Source organism: Cnephaeus nilssonii (assembly GCF_951640355.1).
Source record: "Cnephaeus nilssonii genome assembly, chromosome: 22".
In the NCBI taxonomy this organism is placed as follows: Eukaryota; Metazoa; Chordata; class Mammalia; order Chiroptera; family Vespertilionidae; genus Cnephaeus; species Cnephaeus nilssonii.
In genome coordinates this window covers 3,699,804-3,719,742 of record NC_137093.1, presented here as the reverse complement: position 1 = coordinate 3,719,742, position 19,939 = coordinate 3,699,804, and the positions used below count along the sequence as shown (strand labels likewise).

General features: G+C 64.9%; 1 protein-coding gene across 1 annotated transcript in view; it reads right to left on the bottom strand.

Moving 5' to 3' along the window:
* The window catches only part of GRAMD1B (GRAM domain containing 1B), a 100,683-nt gene that overhangs the window by 14,569 nt on the left and 66,175 nt on the right, over positions 1 to 19,939 (bottom strand). Inside the window, exons 5-9 of the mRNA XM_079762942.1 lie at positions 16,402 to 16,422; positions 6,004 to 6,088; positions 5,340 to 5,443; positions 4,567 to 4,662; positions 2,148 to 2,367 (exon numbers count right to left, since the gene is read on the bottom strand). Of these exons, the coding sequence (XP_079619068.1) occupies positions 2,148 to 2,367; positions 4,567 to 4,662; positions 5,340 to 5,443; positions 6,004 to 6,088; positions 16,402 to 16,422 (526 nt within the window). The remainder of the gene's footprint in view (positions 1 to 2,147; positions 2,368 to 4,566; positions 4,663 to 5,339; positions 5,444 to 6,003; positions 6,089 to 16,401; positions 16,423 to 19,939) is intronic.

Here is a 19,939-nt window from a genome sequence, read left to right as displayed (position 1 = left end):
CCCATGTGAGGTCTTCCCCATGTGGCCCTGCCTGGCGCGATGCCCTCTGCTCCCAGAGGCAAACCTAAAGCATGTTTCCCACCAGCGGTGTGACAAAGACCCGGAGTGCTCTTCAAGGCAGAGTTTGAGAAGCAGGAGCTGTGAGGATGCCTGAGCCAGAGGTCTAGAGACCTGCCCAGCACAACACAGGCAGGGCTCTCTCTAAGCCGCAGGGTAGAGGTGTGTGTGTGGCGGGGGGGGGGGGGGGGGGGGGAGCAGGGGGGGGTGGCTCTGTGCCGTCTCTCACAGAGCCAGAGGGAGGCGCTGCTCCTTTATCTGGGCCTCCTGCTCCTATCTCTGGCCTTATGTCTACCATTAATCCTGCCTGGGCCACATCTACCTCTGTGCCCCTTCTTAACAATTCGCCTCCTCCATGCAGCCTTCCCTGACCAGCTCCACAGCTCAGCTTGTCTGCCACTATCAGGACAAACGTCACGGGGAGACCCTGTTCATGAGGCAGAAGGCTTACAGTCATTTGGTTAGAACTTTAGTGAGCCACATGGATGACCTGTCTCATGTAGAAATGATAGTAATTGTGAACAGAAAATTCCAACCTGCCCGTGGAGACTCAAACACGTTATCGCTTTACCATTACTGATGGCTAATAAAGGCAGAGATCTCAGACCAAATAAGTTACAGGATTTATACAGGGCTATATAGACTTTTGGGTTGGAACAAATTCTACATAATAAACCTACTTAATGTTCTTTAGATAGTAGTAAGTTTGGGCTACCGTCAAGGAAGATACACTCATATATTTACTTATGTCACAGATAATCCTAATATATAAATAGCCAGGGGCCGTCACGACCGAAAAAACCGGACAGACAACCGAACAGCAGGCTGCGTGGGGTGACCAGGCTGACAGGGGGGTTAGTGAGGGATGACCAAATGACTGAACAGCAGGCTGCATGAGGCGACCAGGCCGGCAGGGGGTGGTTAGTGAGGGATGACCAAATGACTGAACAGCAGGCTGTGTGGGGCGATCAGGCAGGCGGGGGAAGGGGGCAGTAAGGGGCAACCAGGCCATTGGGGGAGGGGGGCAGTTAGGTGTGACCAGGCTGGCGGGGGGGGGGGTGCAGTTGTGGGCAATCAGGCCAGCAGGCAGAGGCAGTTAGGGGCGATCAGGCAGGCAGGCAGGTGAGCAGTGAGGAGCCAGCAGTCCTGGATTGTGAGAGGGGTCCTGGATTGGAGAGGGTGCAGGCTGGGTTGAGGGGACGCCCCCCCCCCCCCCCCCCCCCGTGCACAAATTTCGTTCATCGGGCCTCTAGTATAATTATAATTACATAATTTTTTTCTCATGCCTCCTTCTCTGGCTTGGAGGCTGTTTCTTAGCACCTCACGGCACGTCTAGGGGAGTTCTCGAAGGGCTGCAATCATGACATCTCCTTCATCTATGTGTTTCCACTGTGTCCTCCAAACACTCGAGTAGTCATCTGTGCTGTATTAACTATTTCTCTCGTTTCTATATTTTTGATGCTCTGGCGTCTGAGGCCTTGCTGACGGGAGCACCTGCTCCTCCCAGGGTCAGCTAATTCCTGGAGCTAGAAAACTTGCCTAAGAGCACACCTTCCATGTGTAACAAGCCAATCCAGAGCCCGTACCCCACCAACTTCTTTATCTAGCTCTTATGCTCAACACCTATATTTCCCTGTCCTCCTTACCCCAGGGACATGCACCAGGCAACTAGAGGCAGTCTCTATACCCTGACGCCCTACTCAGTTGTTCAAACTAGCCAATCCTAAGTGTGCTTGGCTTGCCCAGCCCGAGCCTCACCCATTCCGTCCTGGGAAAACCTCATAGGCTCTGCCCATGCTCCCCAGGCTCAGCCTCCCAACAGATCCTGTGCTTTCCCAGCGGCCCTGCGTGGCCTGACGCGCTTCTGCTCCAGGGCAGACGTGCACTAGTAAGTATAAAACTCACGGAGTCACTTCCACGTGTCTGTGCCTATCACACCCGACACGAACAAATCCCGGTACGCTTCACACGGGCTGGACGTGCTGAAGCCCGGAGGGCCCTGGCCAGGCAGCAGGCAGGCTGGCCCAGGCGGGCGACCTCCAGGACTCAGGTGACACCCCCTGTGAGCACGTCTGGAGGACTTCCCGGACCACGAGGAAGCCTGGGCCTCTGGGAGCTGCCAGGCCCCAGTACAGAGCAGCCCCACCACAGGGCCCACGCTGAGGGGGAAGGACACGCTAGTCGGATCGGCCCCTCCTCAGGCTCAGGCTCTAGCTGGGCAGTGCTTACCTTCTCGAGGAGCGCGTTCTGCCACAGCCGGAACATCATCATGTACGTCCTGTCCCGGGCCCCGAACGAAGTGAAAAAGTGCTGATTGAAGAGAAAACGGCAAACATGTCGGTTCAGATTTACAGTACAATAGGGACGAAGACACGCTGCTCCTTCCTGTAAAAGAGCCACCGATTCCAGCCTCAAATACGGCTCTCAGGCCCGTGATCCCGGCAAGATGCTCAGTGATGCGCAAGCACGGGGGTGCCTGGGACCGGCCCCCACTGTCACCGAGGCCTTCCGGTCACCCGCCCCCCTCATCTCCCCCTTCCTGTTCGAAGCTCTCATCTCCATGGAAAACTTGCTTTCTCACCGGCTGGAACTGGGTGACGGGGAGCCTTGTATTCAGTCATTCAGCAGGGCATTGAGGGTTAGCATGTGCTCGGCACCATCCCACATGCTTGGGGAACAACAGCAAACAAAACGGGGAGACCCCTTCTCTCATGGAGCTTATGCATCAGCGGGACCCTTTATAACATGCAGGAAGCCAGACAAAACCAGATTTGTCTGAACACGTTCTAGGTGCCTCACAGATGTTGCTGTATTTACACCATACAAAAGCCTTGGGAAATAAACATAAGTGCTAATCCTATCTAACAAAGAGGGAATATGCAAGTTGACCGTCACGCCGTCACAAAGATGGCGGTGCCCATAGCCACAAGATGGTGGCGCCCAGTCCCCTCAGCCCCGCTGGGGTCCCTAAGTCCTTTCAGCCCTGCTGCGGGGGGGAGGGGAGGGTGGCAGGCGCACGGTGTGGCCGGACCCGCCCTCAGCCCCCCAGCACCGGCCCAAGGCACAGGCAAGCCTCAGATGGTGGCTACCCAGCCTCCCTGGGCCGCCCGAGGCTCAGGTATCCAGGGCCGGCTGAGGCTTGAGCGGCTGGCAGTGGCAGCAGCAGAGGTGTGATGGGGCATCGCCTTCCTCTGATCGCCGGGTTGCCTCCTGCCCCTGAGGGGTCCAGGACTGTGAGAGGGGGCAGGCCGGGCTGAGGGCCCCCCCCCCCCGCCCCGTGCATGAATTTTCATGCACTGGGCCTCTAGTCTATATGTATAAATGGCTAAGCGACTGTCCGACCGCTAGCTATGATGCACAATGACCACCAGGTGGCAGATACTCCAATGGGTAGCTATGAATGCACTGACCACCAGGGGCCAGACGCTCAACACAGGAGCTGCCGAGCTGCGGTGACTTGGCAGCGGTGGTTCTCGGGTGACACACCCGGAACCAGAGAGGAGGGAGCCCGATTCTGGGGTGCATCACCCACCCGAGAACCACCCTCTCGCAATCTGGGACCCCTTGGTGGATGTCGGAGAGCCGGTTTCAGCCCGATCGCTGCAGGCCAGGCTGAGGGACCCCATCTGCCAGAGGGACTCGCTCACTCTGCAGACTCCCTTCGAGCTGCGGCGCCTCCCCAGGTGCGGCCGGGGAGGGACTGTGGGAGGTTGGCTCCAGGGCGTGTCCGGCCCTTCTCACCCAGTCCTGCCCCGCCAGCCACCTTCTAATTAATTTCCTGTCAATGTGAGGAATCTGCACCGGGGCACTGGCACCTAACAGAGAAACGGCTGTGGAGCTGGTGACCGCTAGAATCCCAAGGCTGACTTGTGCCAGAAACAGAATTCACACCAACCACTACCTGGCCCTGACGTTCCTGTCACTGAGCTGCCCGAGTCCAAGGGCACAGTCAGCCTCGTGATGGGCAGGAACCGAGCCCCCCCCCCCCCCCGCCCCCGAAGGCAGTGGTCACGATCCTAGTACCTCTCTGCCCTAAGTTTTATCTTCCACATTTCCCCAAACCCACAGTGACAATTCATCTCCTACAGACTCCTCGCCCCTCTCCGTGAGCTCTGCTGATGCACAATGACAGCAACTTACATCTGCATCACGCTTTACAACTTAGTGTTTTCAAATGGGTGATGCCTTTTCAAGAGACTGTATCTAAAACGGTCCGGCCGGCTCCATGTACACCTGAGAAAACCGAGCCTAGAGGGTTACATCGCCTGCCCTCGGTCGCAGCTCTCAAATCAGGCTTCCTGGCTCCAAGGCCAGTGTTCTGGCCCCCGCTCCTCAGCCTCCCAAACGCCCTGCCCCCCACGGAGGCAGTTCTGCAACCTGTATCACTCTCCCATCTCACGCCCCAACCCTGCAGCCTCCCCATCAATGCAACGGAAGGGCAGACATACAGAAGTTGGGGGGTTGGGGCTTAGGGGAGGGGGGTCAAGTCCAAGGTGAGACCCCACGTACCTTTTCTGAGTCAGTGCAAACTTGGATGGCGTTGGGGATGAGGCGAGCTGTCTTTTCCTTAGTCATGGAGCAGATGTCTTTCAAACGGACAGTCAGCTGGCATTCCCACAGGGACAGACAATGGATGGCAAGCAAAGAGGCATTAAGACAGCCAGAGGGTGTTCGCCCGGCACCAGTGCAGACAGAAGAAACGATCCGTCTACCTGTTCCTGGCCCTCCTAGGAGACCATCTGGCGTAGCCCCTGCGTCCACAGAGGCCGCGTAGCGAGGTGGGGCCACGCCTTGCCCAGAGCCCCAGGGGCCTGGACTCTCGGTCCAGGGAGCTCCCCTTCTCCTGCTCACCGCCTGGCACAGGTGCCAGGGCCAGCACGGTGCCACTTGCAGCCACGAAGCAGTGGCACCACGGAGACCATACACGTCAGCTAGTCCACCTTTCCCCATTTTGCTTTACACGGTGAGGAGGGAGAGGCAGAGGGCTCGCCCAAAGCCGCACAGCTAATTAGCAGCGGGATCCAGAGAGAGCGCAAGCCCGTCTGGGTCCCAAGGCCAAAGCCCCTTTACTCCATCGTCTGGCTTTGCAACGACGATTGACAAATATTTGCTTTGGGCAAATCCTCTCAACACTCTCAAGAGGGTAAGAGGGCAGAGATCTGGCCTTGAAGACTCAGGCACGTGCTGCGTTAATTGCACACGGCAGGGCGGCGCCTCAAGCCCGCAGGGGGACGAGTGGGGCAGCGTGCTGAGCCCGCCAAGGGGACCGCCCCAGTCTTTACCAGCGTTTCCCAGCGGAAGATGTTGCTGTAGAAGCAGATCCAGTTTTCCGAGAGGTAGAGTCGGCCCTGAAGAAGAATGTCTCTTTGGAGTGCACAGGAGTAATCTGTGTGGAGGGGGGGGAGGGCGGGGCTCAGAGGCGGAAGCACTTCCTGTAACCACTGGGAGTCGGCATGCCTGCCCCCCCCCCCCCCCGCCCCCGCACCAGGGGTGAGGGGCCCACCTGCCTACCACTGACTAGGTTTGAACTAGAGCCAAGGGGTCCCTAGCATCTCGTCCTCGGGCAATCGAAGGACGTGACACACCACTGCCCGCAGGCAGAGGAGGGGCTGACCAGGAGAGGCGGTAGAGAGGCCTCTAAAGTCACCGAATGCCCCTCTCCAACCCACGATCACCCCCCTTCACCGCCGACCCATCTGCGGAGGTGAGGGCGGGAGACTCTCCCAGGTCGGCTCTCTCTGAGGCACCACACACGCCGGGCTCGGCCCGGAGCCAACCCGGGGCCAGTGCTCTGGACAGCCCTCCCTGTTCCCAGACAGACTTTCTCCCTGCAGCTGGCTCTGACTTGGGAATCTCTAGACAGAGCAGCCCGTGTGAGGTCCCAGAGCTCCCAGACTTCCTTCCTGGCCACCCCCCTCCCACCCCCGCCACCAGGCACCCGCTCACCCACAATGAGGCGCTCCGAGTCTGGAAGTTGCTTAAAGAGCTTTCTGAAGTCTTCATTTCTCTGCTTGTAAGTGGGGCTTAACACCTGCACGACAACGGCCGAGGTCAGGGGGTGCTCCCAGCTCTGTGGGGTGGGGAGGAAGGGGCGGGAGGAGCACCTGCTGGCGTGTTCTAGAGGCACAGCGGGCTCTGCTGTCCCGCAGGCCCCGGCGGCCAGGGCAGGCAGAGGGGCGTGGCGTGGCGTGGGAACGTCGCGGCGGAGAGAACGGTGCTGTGAGAGGCTCTGTGTCCAGTGTCCGTCCATGAGAAAGAGTCAGATGTCCTGAGCAGGCCCACATCACAGCCAGAGGACACAGGAGGAGGCCGCCTCCAGGGAGCTCCCGGGACCCGCGTCCGCTATTGCTGCTCTGCCTCAGCCAGCAGGAAGCAGGAGCCCGGGGCTCCCCGTCCCAGGCAGGACTCAGAGTACCAGGTGCCCATCACCCGCCTCAGAAGTTGCCGCGACTAACAGTGGGCACTTGCTGTGTGTGACGCTCATGATCGGAAAAACCTCATAAAACGTAAACCAGCACAGCGTCATATGCCAATGTTATCTCAGGGGGAGTCGCACTTTACAGACTATTAACAAAGCCACCCACAGAACGAGTAGCTAGAATAAGCACAGAGCAGAGAATTCAGAAGTAATTAGAAGCAGCTGGAGGCACCTGAGCTCATCCCGCACCGTCCTTCAGAAGGTCATCGCACCCAGCACCATGTCACCCACGAGGAAGCTGAGGCCAGAGAGCGGCTCCCCGCCCGCGGCCCCCAGCCCGTCAGTGCAGTTCCCTCGATTCCCGGGCCAGCGCTCACCGCCTCCCACCACCTGTGCCTCCAGCTGCCCCTGTGCCCACCTAGCTTTTCGGTGCCTCAGTGCAGACTCATACCCGTAAACTGCCCTAGCAAATCCTCCCTGGGAATACCACGAGCCCGCTGAATACACGAAAACCCTGCTCCAAGCTCAGGATCTTAAAAAAGAAAAGGAAATGTGCGCTGGAGATGCAAGGCACCAACAATCAGCGCCCGGTGCAGGGAGCCGGGCATGGCAGCGGGAGCGCGGCACGCCGCTGGGCACGCAGCGGCCCGACCAGTCAGAGGCTCCCTGGCCGCCTGAGCCGGGGCCGGGCGGCTCCTGTGCCGGGGAGCAGGCGCACCCCAGGGAGCAGAGAGAGAACGGACGCGTGGCTGCAGCTCAGAGGGGTTCTCCAGGAGAGGGCCGGTGCTGTCCACGGCTCGGCCTCGTTCGCGTGGATTTAAGCTGCTGTTTGTCTTGCTTAGCACACGAGCTGCCCTGGTCCGAGCGGACACCCTGCTACCTGCCGCTCAGCAGAGCTCTGCCGTCGAGTCCCAAACGGAAAACCACCTGCCGGGGGCTTGAACCAAGTGTCGGGGCCCCTGGGAGTGAGTGCCTGGGAGCAGCACGCCGTGCCTTCGCGGCGGGACGAGACCCCGGAACAACACGCCTCGGCCCAGACGTGACTCCGAACAGATGCTGAGCCATCCAATCCCGACGGCCGCTGGCCGCCCCGAGCAGAGCCCACACCGGACACCTTGCTGACTACCACCAAGTCCCGCACCACATGCACATGACCTCCAGAGCCCAACTAGCGAACGCGTGATGAGCTGTGTCCACACGCCAAGCACTGCGGGAACCTCCACCTACAGCGTTTCGCATGCCCGCGGGGTTTTTATTACCCGTTTTACACAGGAGGACGTTGAGGCACAAAGCGAAGCCACTTGCCCAAAGAATGTGGTCACTGAGTGGCGTGTGGCCTGAGTCCGGCAGCCTGGCCTCGCTGCCATCGGAGCCCGCACCCCGCCTGGCCACGCTGCCATCAGAACCCGCGCCCCGCCTGGCCACGCTGCCATTGAGCCCGCACCCCGCCTGGCCACGCTGCCATCAGAGCCCGCGCCCCGCCTGGCCACGCTGCCATCAGAGCCCGCGCCCCGCCTGGCCACGCTGCCATCAGAGCCCGCGCCCCGCCTGGCCACGCTGCCATCAGAGCCCGCGCCCCGCCTGGCCTCGCTGCCATCGGAGCCCGCGCCCCGCCTGGCCACACTGCCATCGGAGGCCGCACCCCGCCTGGCCTCGCTGCCATCGGAGCCCGCGCCCCGCCTGGCCTCGCTGCCATCGGAGCCCGCGCCCCGCCTGGCCTCGCTGCCATCGGAGCCCGCACCCCGCCTGGCCTCGCTGCCATTGAGCCCGCACCCCGCCTGGCCTCGCTGCCATTGAGCCCGCACCCCGCCTGGCCACACTGCCATCGGAGCCCGCGCCCCGCCTGGCCTCGCTGCCATTGAGCCCGCGCCCCGCCTGGCCTCGCTGCCATTAAGCCAGCACCCCGCCTGGCCTCGCTGCCATCGGAGCCCGCACCCCGCCTGGCCTCGCTGCCATCGGAGCCCGCGCCCCGCCTGGCCTCGGGGTCGTGTGCTGCGGGGACAGCAGAGACGCCCATCAGAACTCACTTGTGGGGATGAGATGGCCACCTACTCCGTGCTGCCCAACAGCCTCCGTGCCCGCAGGCGGGTCATCTTGCTGCGGGGGGGGAGGGGGGGGCGGGAGAGGGTAGGTGATCTAACCCAGTGGTCAGCAAACTCATTAGTCAACAGAGCCAAATATCAACAGTACAACGATTGAGATTTCTTTTGAGAGCCAAATTTTTAAAACTTAAACTTCTTCTAACGCCACTTCTTCAAAATAGACTCGCCCAGGCCGTGGTATTTTGTGGAAGAGCCACACTCAAAGGCCAAAGAGCCACATGTGGCTCGCGAGCCACGGTTTGCCGACCACGGATCTAACCCAACCCTCCTATTACCGCTGAGGAAACCAAGACCCGGACTGGCCTCCTGCTCTCCCCTCAGCTCTGCACCAGCGTGGAACTGCACAAGCGAGAGGTGGTCAGCACAGTCGCTGGGGCGGGCGGACGGGCCGACAGGAGGACAGGCCAGCCTCCCAGGCCGAGTCCATTTCAGCGGCTCAGCTCCCACTGTGTGGCCAGCCTCCTGGTTGAGGGGACCCAGGGGCTATGGTTTTGCAGGATGAAAAGCTTTGGAAATTGGTCGCACAACAACGTGGACGTACTTAACACCCCTGAGCTGCGTGCTCAGAGGCTTACAAGGTGGGGTATGTTCAGTGTATCGCAGCACAGCCCCAACGTCAGCCCAGGACGGCCCCGCCCCGCAGGTGGAACTGGACACGGGCGTCCCGGAGCCGCAGGCCCTCCTCCTGATGCTCCTCCACACGGGCCTGTGGCCCTGGCGGCTCCCGAGCCCAGTGGGCGCTCCGCCGGGAGGGGTGCAGGGCGGCCGCCAGTCCCCGCTCCTCGCCTCGGAGCAGAGCTGGGGAAGGAGGCCTCAGCCAGCCTCACCCTCCGGGCCCGGCCCCAGGGCCGGCCTGCACAGGAGCTCCCTCACCAGGCTGCAAGCAAAGTCCCGATTCCACCGCTGCAGGCTGGACGGGGGCCAGCCCGTCGCCTCGCACCTCAAGCACAGATGCGTCCTGCCGGCCGGCTGGCCACCATAGGCCCTTCCGACGCCGGAGACACGCCCCTCCCCCCAACCCGCGCTCCGAAAGCCAGCTCCTCAAGGGCAAGGCTCACCTATTTTAACGGCACATTTTGGTCCCAGGCTGTCAGATCTGGAGCCCTTGGGGAGCACGGCTGAGCGGGAGTGACGGGCGCGGCAGAAGCGCCACAGACAGAGAAAGGGGGTTGCACACTCACGGCCGGGATTTCCTCAGATCCACGCCAGCCACAGAGCTCCGCGTCGGCAGGCCCCTCCGTCACCTTCAGCGGGTGCCACCGCGAGGGCTGGCGGCCCTGCTCCAGCAGGAGGCTCCAGAGGACCCCAGATTCCGTCAGAGACTCCATCGCTCCCCAAGGCGACCCTCTCCGTGGAGCCCAGCGGCGTGAGCTCCGAGGCCCCACGGGATGAACACAGCCGGGCCCGCCGGGCCGAACGCGGACGAGTGGCCGCTGGCTCCACGACCCTGACTGGCCTCCTGGCCTCTCCCGGGCTCCGCGCCCAGCACCAACTTCACAAGGAGGGTGTGGTCAGCACGCTTCTCGGGACAGGCCTGCTGGCCAGTGGCCCGTGGCCGGCGGCCAGAGGGGATGTCGTGGAGCCCCGCGCCTGGTCCGTGGCACAGCCACTCCCAGGGGCCAGCCGAGGCCGGCAGCGGCCGCCGACACGGCAGGTGCACGGAGCAGCCGCGGGCTGCACACAGGCCCCGGGAGACAGCCAACTGCACGGCGGAGGGTGCCCCGCTGGGCGCAGAGGCCAGCCCCGGCACTCACGGACAGCAGTGGCTCACGCTGCTCCGCTCCAGGGCAAGCACTGACGCCCCGCTTGCCGCCCGCCCGCCTGCCCCGCGCACAGCACAGCCCTCAGTGTGCACTCTGCTCCGGGCCACGCCGTGACTCACGGCCCCCACCCAGGCGGAGCGGCCACCGAGGGCTGTGGCCACAGCGCCGCCCCCACCCCACACACCCCTTCCCTCCCAGCCGGCCTCCTCTGGGCTGACAGCAAACAACTTCTTTGTTAGACTCGCTGGTGGCCGGAGGGAGGGGGGAGGCAGGAGGGTGGCGGGCAGGGCCAGAGCCTACACATGCTTCCAGTGACAGGCCCCGCGATGGCACTGGCCAACGTCCTCCAGTAACCCCGCGCCTGGCCTGCCCGCAGATGTTTCCTGCGATGGAAAGCAGCCGCCTGGCGCCAAGTGGGGGAGGGGTGAGGAGGTGCCGCCAAGTGGGGGAGGGGTGAGGAGGTGCCGCCAAGTGGGGGAGGGGTGAGGAGGTGCCGGGCAGGGCTGTGGTGATGAAACCCGAGACTCAGACCAGGGACTTCTTGGAGGCACCGCTCCCCTCACTGAGCCACCGTGTCCTCCGTTCCCTGCAGCAGCCCAGGTCTGGCAGGGGAAGCGGCTCACTGCAGACGGCGGACGGGAGAGGCTGGACAGATGGCCGAGAGGCTGCGGCCACAGCACTGGGTGTCTGAGGCGTCTGCTTCCTCCCCAGGGACCCTGCCCTGCGCCCGCCCGGCCCGATTTCCCAGGAGGCTCAGGCCGTGGGCCCAGAGCTGCTCAGAGCAGACCCTGTGGCCCAGGTCAAAGCAGCCAGCCCGACGCGGGGACGCTGAGGTCCCCGGGGAGGACGGAGCCACGCGAGGAGGGCACGGGGCTCCGGAGAGCAGCCGGGCCGGAAGCGGACAGCCCGGGGCTGGGAAGACTTGGGTGCCCAGGAGAGGCAGCTTCCCGGCTGTGCCCACTCTAAGGAGGCTCGAGCCCGCATGGGCGATGGGTGCTGTGCCTGGGAGCCCGGCGACGTGGGAACGGCACGGACGGCAGCGCCAAAAGTGACCCAACGCACTGAAAGGGTCGAGTCTCGACTCCCAACCCCAACGATTCTGACTGGAGGACCCCAGGCTCCCGGCTACACGGTGTCGGAGGAAGTGGAGGAAAAGTGGGAGTCCTTCCCGGCTCCTCAGCACACACGCTGGGCACAGCCTCCGCCTGCAGCCACCCCCCACGCGGGGCAGTCGCCCCACCACACGCCACCTTCTCCAGGAAGGACCTGCTCTACATCACCCACATCCCGGCATGCTGGGCTTCACATGTCCGCTGCTCAAAGCCCTTCACCAAATGAGCGCATTCCTTCCTCGCCTCGAAAGCCACTCCCATTCACACGGCATTACGTGCACACGCCCACACAGCCCCCAATTCTATACGGTGCTGGGCTCGGTCCCGCCAACGTCCTCCCAGCCCCGCGTCTGAGCTGCCCTGTGCCCGTGTCAGCCAGTCCTCCGCAGTCACAGGAGAACTCAGCAATTCCACGTCCCAGCCTGAACACGCCTGTCCCAGCCCCCAGCCCCAGGCCCACGGGCTGGTCCTCGCAGGACTCCCTGCAAGCGCGTGGCTATAGCTGTGGGCCTGCGCTGGGGAGGAGGAGGTGCGGGCGCGCAGAGAACTGGGGCCGGGGGGTGCGTCCCTGTGTGGGCCCTGGGCTCCCACCCCGCAGCCAGCCGGCCGCCTGGGAAGCGGAGCTCCAGGTCCGGGGAGGGAACTGGCCCCGAGCTAAACATTAACTCCAGGCAAACACTGGGAGCTGGGACCAAGTGGTACGGCCCCGGGGGACAGCCCTCCGGGGGACAGCCGGGGAGCAAGGCGGGAGAAGCACAGGAGGAAAACAGGTGGACCTGGGGGAGTACTGGCCTTGTCTAGGAGGAAACTAATTAAGACCCTCACCCTCAAGGAAACCTGGCCTCCAACTCAATCCAGCAGGGCGGGGCGGGAGGAGCCAGAGGCCAGACAAGGAGAGGGGCCCTGACTGATAAGGAGAGAGGGGTGGGCGTGGTGTGATGCAGGCCGGGGTGGTGGTGGGAGTGGTCTCCTGGGATGTGCGGGTGGGAGGGAAGGAGGCTGAGGAACAGGGAGGGATGGCCGAGCAGTCAGCCCCAGGGGGTAACAGCGGCCGCCTTCCTGTGCCCCCACCTCACTGCCCCCGCCTCCCCCAAGCACACGTCATCCTACAGAGCTCGGCTCTGTCGCCTCCTGCCGGACGTGCCTGGCCTTCCCTGGCTGGGCCCTGTCCCCTCTCACCACGCAACAGCCAGCTCTGACCCTAACCAGAGCGCCAGGCAAGGGCTCTAAGCCTGGGGCAGCGGCCAGCGTCTGGGCTGTTCTCTGGCCTCAGGTGCTCCTTCGGTGGGCGGTGGGTTGCCTGGAGAGGACTGGCCCCAGGAGAGAGGCGAGGCAGCCGAGGACAGCACCTCTGCCGCCTGAGGCACCGGGACCCCTCACCCTCGACGCGCCCACTGCACCAGCCGGGCCGCCCGCGGGGACAGCCGCCGGTTCTGCCCTCCGCCCCTGCTGACGCGCACGCCTGCTTCTGCCGACCCCGTCTCAGGCCTACAGGGCTGCGCCTCCCACGCTGGGCCTCGGCGAATAAAACTGGACAGTCAGGTGGGGGGAGCAGATGTCATCGGCCCCGGAGGGACCTGGACAGTTGTAGACGGACGACCTTCCACCTCCCGCCAGACCTGAACAGCCCGGCTGGGGAGAAGCCGCTGTCACGCCTCAGCCTTCCCACGTGGCCCTGGGCCCAGCCACTCCCCCTTGGGTCCACTCTGTAGGCCCAGGGGCCTTATCATTGTGGCTAAACAGATAAAGCAAAATGCAGAAGAGAGACAGACGAGGGAGCCGAGGGGTGGGCGGGGGTGCTGGGCGCGTCTCGCATCAGACCCACGTCTCGCGGGCCTGAGATGTCCACACGACGGTCAGCAGCCTGCGTGACGCCCACTGTCCTGGACCCGGCCAGCGTGTCTGTCTGTTCAGGACCCGGCCAGCCTGTCTGTCTGTCCTGGACCTGGCCAGCCTGTCTGTCTGTCCTGGACCTGGCCAGCCTGTCTGTCCTGGACCCGGCCAGCGTGTCTGTCCCTGGAGGGGACTGCAGAGCCTCTGCCAGGTGCAGGACGGGCCTCAGGTGGCGGCACCGTGGGGCCAGGGAGATTATAGAGGCCTGTCCTTCCCAGAGGTCAGAGGTCAGAGCCTATCATCGGGCAACCCAGAGGCTGGGAGGAGGGCCGAGCAGACCAAGAGGAAACAGGACCAGGTCAAAGCCACAGGCAGGGCAAGGGCCTGCCAAACCATGACTGGGCGACTGCGAGGCAGCTCTGCAGGCGAGGGGCGCGGGCTGCCCGGGTGCGTCAGGTGGGGGTTTGCAAACAGCGCACAGACACGCGAGATGCCCCTCACGAGCTCGGTGTGAGCCGCCGAGGGGCGTGCTGGGGAGGTGGGCACGCGGGCGCAGGGATGCCGGTGGCTCTGGAAACAGCCAGGTCGGAGCTTCCCGGTCGCACCAGGCAGTCACGCCAGGGAGCAGCCCAAGGCGCCCTGGTGCCGTCCGAGGGGCGTGTGGGGTGACGCCTGCTGTGCGGGCCCGACACCCCGCAGTGGGCAAGCCCAGCCAGAGCCTCGGTCTCGCGTTAGGAAGGGGCAGGGCTTTCATGGCAGGAGGGCGGGAGGGTCCTGGGGTTATTTGAAGCCGGCCTCCGGGGCTCTCCCTGAGGCGGCAGCTGCTGATCACTCTTTAGATGTAAAACATGGAAAAACAAAGCTACGTTAGACACAGCTCCGGGCGCCTGCAGCTCCACCAGTGGCCGGCGGGAGGTCCCATCTCTCAGCTTCTGCCTGCCTCCCAGCGTCTCCCTGCTATCCCACCTCCCTCCACCACCTCCCTCCACCACCGCCTCCTCGGCTCCGGCCCCAGCCTGCTGGGAGTTCAGCAGCCCCGGGCACATCTGCCTGGCGCCCCCCAGCGGGCCAGAGGAAGAGCAGCAGGAGGACGTCAGGGATGGCCCAGGACATCCGCCCACTGAGAACGGAGAACGGGAAGGACCTCCTGGGGCAGCCTGAGCCCGGGAGGGAGGGAGGGAGGAGCGGGTCGCTGCCCCGGCCAGCCGTCCCTGTGCACGTGGCCTCTGGAGGATGATCGGTGATGGAGGGAGAGTCCACCAGGAGTCTGTCATTCACTGGGGGTGGGGGTGGGGGTGGGGGCGGGTGGGAGGGCGGGGTGGAGGGTGAAAGGAGATGCCGGAGGGTTAGCAGAGGGGGAGAGGCCTGGGAACCAGTACCCGGACGGTTCTATAAGGAGGGGTGCAGTCGCGAGGGCGACGCCCCGCAGGTGCAGGCTCTGGGATGCAGGCTCCAGCCCCCCTCCTCTCCGCCTCTCACCCTCTGCCACCGGGGCCTCCCAGCCCAGGGGCGCAGGCGCTCTTAGCTGCCCGCTGCGGGCGCTGCACACCGGCCTCAGGGTGGGCGGAGGAAGGAGAAACGGGGAGAGGACAGAGGGCAGGGTCAAGTAAAGCCTTCGGATCAGAGAGCTCAGGGCCGCCAGGAGGTGGGCAGTCGGGGGGCGGGGGGGAGGGCGGGGGGAGTAGAACAGGTGGGGGAGGGGTCAGCGGAAAAGGGAGATGAAACAAAAGCCACTGAAAAGCAGAGAGAAGAGAGGAGAGAGCGGAGGAACGGGAGGAGGACCTGCAGGGCCACTGTCCCCCAGGTCTGCAGCCACGCGGCCAGTTCCTCAGTTCCCGTTCCCCTTGGGGCGACATGGCTCAGAGGAGGGGAGGATGCCGACGTCCGCTCAGCCAAAGTCCCCGGAGAGCGCCCTCCCCACCTCTGGTGCGGGGTCCGAGGCACAGGGTGGGAATGAAGGGATCAAGCTGCCTGTCCCACAGCATGGCCATCTGCCCCTTTGTGCTGGGTGGGGCGAGTGGGGCAGATACCAATCCTTGGAGCTGCCCAGGGAAAGGCAGGCCTCGCGCACAGCAGGCCCGCAGCCCCAGGCTCCCCGACACGCGCCTGACGTGGGGTCACCGAGAGCTGCAAGTGAGAACATCTCCCTCCTCCCTGCACACAGCGATTCTGACCCAAGTCCCTACCTTAACCCCATGCCTCTGCTCCATCCGGTCCCCACCGCCCCCTCGCAGGGAGTCCTACTTCTGGCATCCACAGCCACCTGTCCCACACCTTCTCCGGCCCCTCAACCTGCCCAACAGAGCCGGGGTGGGGACCAGGGAGGGTCAGAGCCGGGTGGGGACCAGGGAGGGACGGCGTCCTGACCCGGCAGGACAGGTGTGGGAACGGCAGGGTCGGCGACAGAGGCGACTGAGCAGGCAGGCCAGGCCGTGGTTGCAGGCCCCACCCCTGCCCGGGCAGCCCAGGGGCGGAGCACAGCCCGAGGGCCCGCTGAGACCAGCCGGGGCTCCTCAGCGCCCCTCAGCGCCCCGTGCCAGTCCACGTGCCTGGAGCCGTGGCCTTTGCAGGACACGCGTGCTCCCAGCTTCTGGGTATGAGCACCCAGGGACACTCAGGCTGCCCCGGCACCCCGCCCCCAGCACAGTGGACGCCTCCCGGAAGGGCACACCCTTGGGCTTCGGGGGTATGCCCGGGGGGGGGGTGTTAAACCCCTTCATGCCACAGTCTCTCGACCCCTGGGGGCCTGTTCTGGCTGCATTTCTCCCAACCCCACGGCCCTACACTCTGACCCCAGCCGTCTGCTGGTCTCCGGCTGGTCTCTCCAGTAAGTCCCGGGGAGCCCTGCCCAGGCGGCTAGGGAAGGACGGGGTCCACGCTCTGTGGCCTCCCTGGCACACCCTCCCCTCCCAACAGCCCTGCCCGACCCGACCACCGAGGCCACTGCAGCTGGGCTGGAGGGCTGCTCCGGGCGGAGGCTCACCCCCCCTGCCCCTCAGCGTGCTGCAGGCCTCAGGGCGCCCAGCTGCTCTCCACCCCCATCTGCATGCCCAGCCACGCCCACGCCCACGTCCCCCCGCCCACATGCCCCGTAAGAAGGGAAGCAGGGTACTTACATTATACCAGCTCTGGCTTTTCTGAAAGGACAAAACAGAAGAGAAGGCACGTTAGCCAGGGGAGGTGGTGGGCACAGCTTGGGCATTTCCGGCTGCAGAGGGCAGGCTACACAGACAGCAGCGCGGGCGGGGGCGGGACCCAGTTAGCTGCAGGTCCCGTGGCTGCAGGAGGGGCCTCCCGGCGCAGCCCATGCTGGCGGCTCCGCGGGGGACAGGCAGTGGCAGCACCAGCCAGAGCTCCTCTGGGGGAGTCGGACCCCATCACAGGTTCTGATGGGGAAGGGATGCACAGGCATCCAGACCGGCCCCCAGCGGCCCTGACCGGAAGCAGAGTGCAGGTGGGGCCAGCGCCTTCGGCTCAGGCCAGCCCTCGGGCAGGACAGGGTGCTTCCGTGCAAGGGACGCAAGGGGCCCCCAGGAACTCCTTCCCACTGCGTTGTTGGCGAGCAGGTGAGGCCGCTCCCGCTCCCGCTCCCGCTCCGCAGCTGGCAGGGCCTCGGTGGTACGGCAGGAGCAAGGTTAGAGCACGTCCCTGCTACCCCCCCCCCCAGCCTTGTGGGGCCCTAACTCAACCCAACAAGCCCAGTCCCGGGCCAGCTCCAGGATTCAGGCGCTCTCCGTGCCCAGCCCGGGCCAAGGGGCTCGTCCTCGGGCAGCGGGCAGGTCTCCAGGGGAGGAGGGCTAAGCTATGCCCTGTCTGCTCTGAGCGCGAAGGCTTGGGGTCCTTCACGCACACCCCACTGGGCAGACAGCAGAGAACACACACACACACACGTGCATGCACCTGCCCGGGCCGCGTCCTCGGGGGCTGAGCCTGGGCTGGGGCTCGCGCTGGAGTGCGTCCAGGTTTAGAGAGCTCGCCCAGGGCGTCGCTCAGGTGAAGAGCCACGGGGTGAGGCTGCCTGCAGGCCGGCATCTAACCGCGCGCAGAGGCCGGACCTGGGAACAACGAACAGCCTCTCCCCCTGCCGGGTCTTAAGGGGCCCCACTTCCTAAGGGAGGAAGGTGGCGTGCCTGGGGGGTGCAGAGCGGGTGAGTGGTGAGGAAAGCAGGGTCACGTGACCTCCTGCGGCCACCAGCTCTCCCACCGGAAGAGTCTGCAGGGACTCTCGGCCTCCACTCCGAAGGGGAGCGTGTGAGCAGAGGGACGGTGGGCGGTGCTGCCTCTGGCGGGCTGTTTCCGCCTCACACCTGATCCCAGTGGCCAGAATGCGGCCAGAGGAGCAGAGGGCAAGGCCGGCCCTCACCCCTCGGCAGGATGCCTGCCAAGGTGACTCCCGGACAAAGGCCGTCCCCACGGCCCATCGGGAAGTCACAGGCTCCCACCGTGGCCTCGCCTCCTCCAATCCAGAGTCCCTGGCAGGTAAGGGAGCCAGATCCGAACATCCGAAACCAACCGTCATCACGGAGGGGCTTGCTGCCACGCGGGAGCCCTGGCCCTGGGTTGGAAGTCGGCCTGTAAGCGTGTGAGCACTGGGCCATGGAGGCCTGGTCCTGACTGGTCCCGGGCCGGAGCCTGTGCAGATCCGGTGAAATACACGTCCCAGCCGTGGCAGGCTGCAGCCTTCATGGCCCCGTAGTTTGCCTGCATCTCATCACGCCAAAGCCAGGTCACCAGACACCTGCCCCGCAGCCGAGAGCACCATCACGTCCCCCAGCGTGCCCCGTCCTGGCCTGCGTGTAAGACCTGGGAGGAGGGGGCGGCAGGGACCGGGCTGGGTGGGCACCCGGCACGCTTTCCGGTCGCTGCTGTGCGTTCCTCCTCCTCAGGTGACGGGAGCAGGACAACGTTCTCTTCCTGTCCTGCCACCCAATGCACGTCCCTTCCGAGCCTTTACAACAAAGGTCCCTGACGGCTGCAGCCGCAGCCAGGGACCCTCCTGGGCGCTGCCCGCGTGACCCTGCGTGGGGACATCTGCTCTTTGAAGGGAGTGAAGCACGTGTTCTCCAGGAGGAACGTGTGAGATGTACATCATGAGCAAGAGTTCTGTCTTGTCTCTCAGCGTGAGCCGACCCCTAATCGGCTGCTTCTGAGCAGCTTCTCCCTGCCACTGAGGCGCCCGGGGACACGGGCCCACCCTGTGCCTCCCCCACGGAGCCCCTGAGCACCCCTGGGCAGGAGTCCCGGACTCTGACCTGCCTCTGACCCCCGAGCTCTGCTCCCCCGGACGGAGCCCTGAGGGTGGCCCAGCCCGAGGCGCAGGGAAGCCAGAGGGGCCGTGGGCCTCCCCGGGCAGGAGGGAGGCTGCCGCCTGTGGGCTCACGGAAACGCCCCTTCTTGGGGGGGGGGGGGGCACGGAGCCACGCAGTGTGGAGGGCTTTGCTGGCGGATTAGCCATGGACTGGCAGAGGGGGAGGAGGGTCAGGAAAAGTACCCAAGACAGAGCGGCCGGGAGCCGAGGGGCCCACTCGCAGCACCGCCTGGGGGGCCTGGAGAGCCGGCGCCTGGGGCACCCAACGCCCTGCAAACAGCCAAGTTCTGAAACCTCGCCCCAGGGCAGGGGCTGGGGCGGGGGCTGGCCGCTGGGTGAGGGCAGCAGCGGGCCAGGGCTTCCCTCTAACAGGAGCCGGAACTAGCAAGCTCTCACTGTGGTCAGGTTAAGTCTGTCCCACAACACGAGGGATGACAAGCAGGGGAAAGGAGCCCAGAGACAGGGCTGCTGACATGCCCGCCCGCGCAGGGAGGGCCACCCCGGCCTGGAAGCCAGAGGCGCGGGAATGCTGCAGGCGCCTCCTAGTGGCCCTGAGCCAGCACTACAGCGCAGAAGCTGGAGGCAGCAAGAGCTCAAGGTGCTGGGACGTGGACAGGCACCTGCCGCTGGTCAGGGCTGCCCCGGTCGGCCTCACGTGTAGGACAGACTCCAGAGAGGGACACTGCTGACCAGCAGGTCCGGCCCCTGCACTAACACGGGCAGGGAGAAGTGGAGGCGCGAGGAAGGAGGACGGGCCCGCACGAGGCCTGGCTCCGGCCTGGAGCACTCTCAGGCCCGCCTGAGCCTGGGGTCCCCGCCTCCATCAGGTAGCTGAGGGCCGGGCGTGGGGCTGGCTGGGAAGGCAGTGGCCATAGCTCCGGCTGCCGGGTCCCTGGCCATGGCCACATCTGTCCACCGGAGAGCCGGCTCCCCGAGGGGCCTGTCCCCCACACAAGCACTCCCCGCTCCTCTCCGCCTCCCCCTGCAGCTCTTCCTCACTCTCTGCTCCAGGCACCGCCCTGTGCAGAACCGGATTCCTATCCAGACCAGGTGGCCCACACGCATGTCCCCGAGCGCCCCGCTGCTGCCACGGCGTGGTGGGCACGCCCGCCGCCAGTCAGTCTGAGTCTAACTGCGCTTGGAGGCTCGTGGCGCTGGTGGCGATGGTGGTGACGGTGAGAGAAGCCGGGGGGAGGCGGCTATCAAAGCCGGGAACTCCGAGTGTCCACGGGGCCAGGAGCTGCCGCAGCCCAGCTCTGCGTCCCGTCCCCTCCCTCTGCGGCTCCGGGGAAGGGCCCAGACTGACACTCAGTTCACGCCCAGCGTGGGCCCCTCCGCGGGCCTCT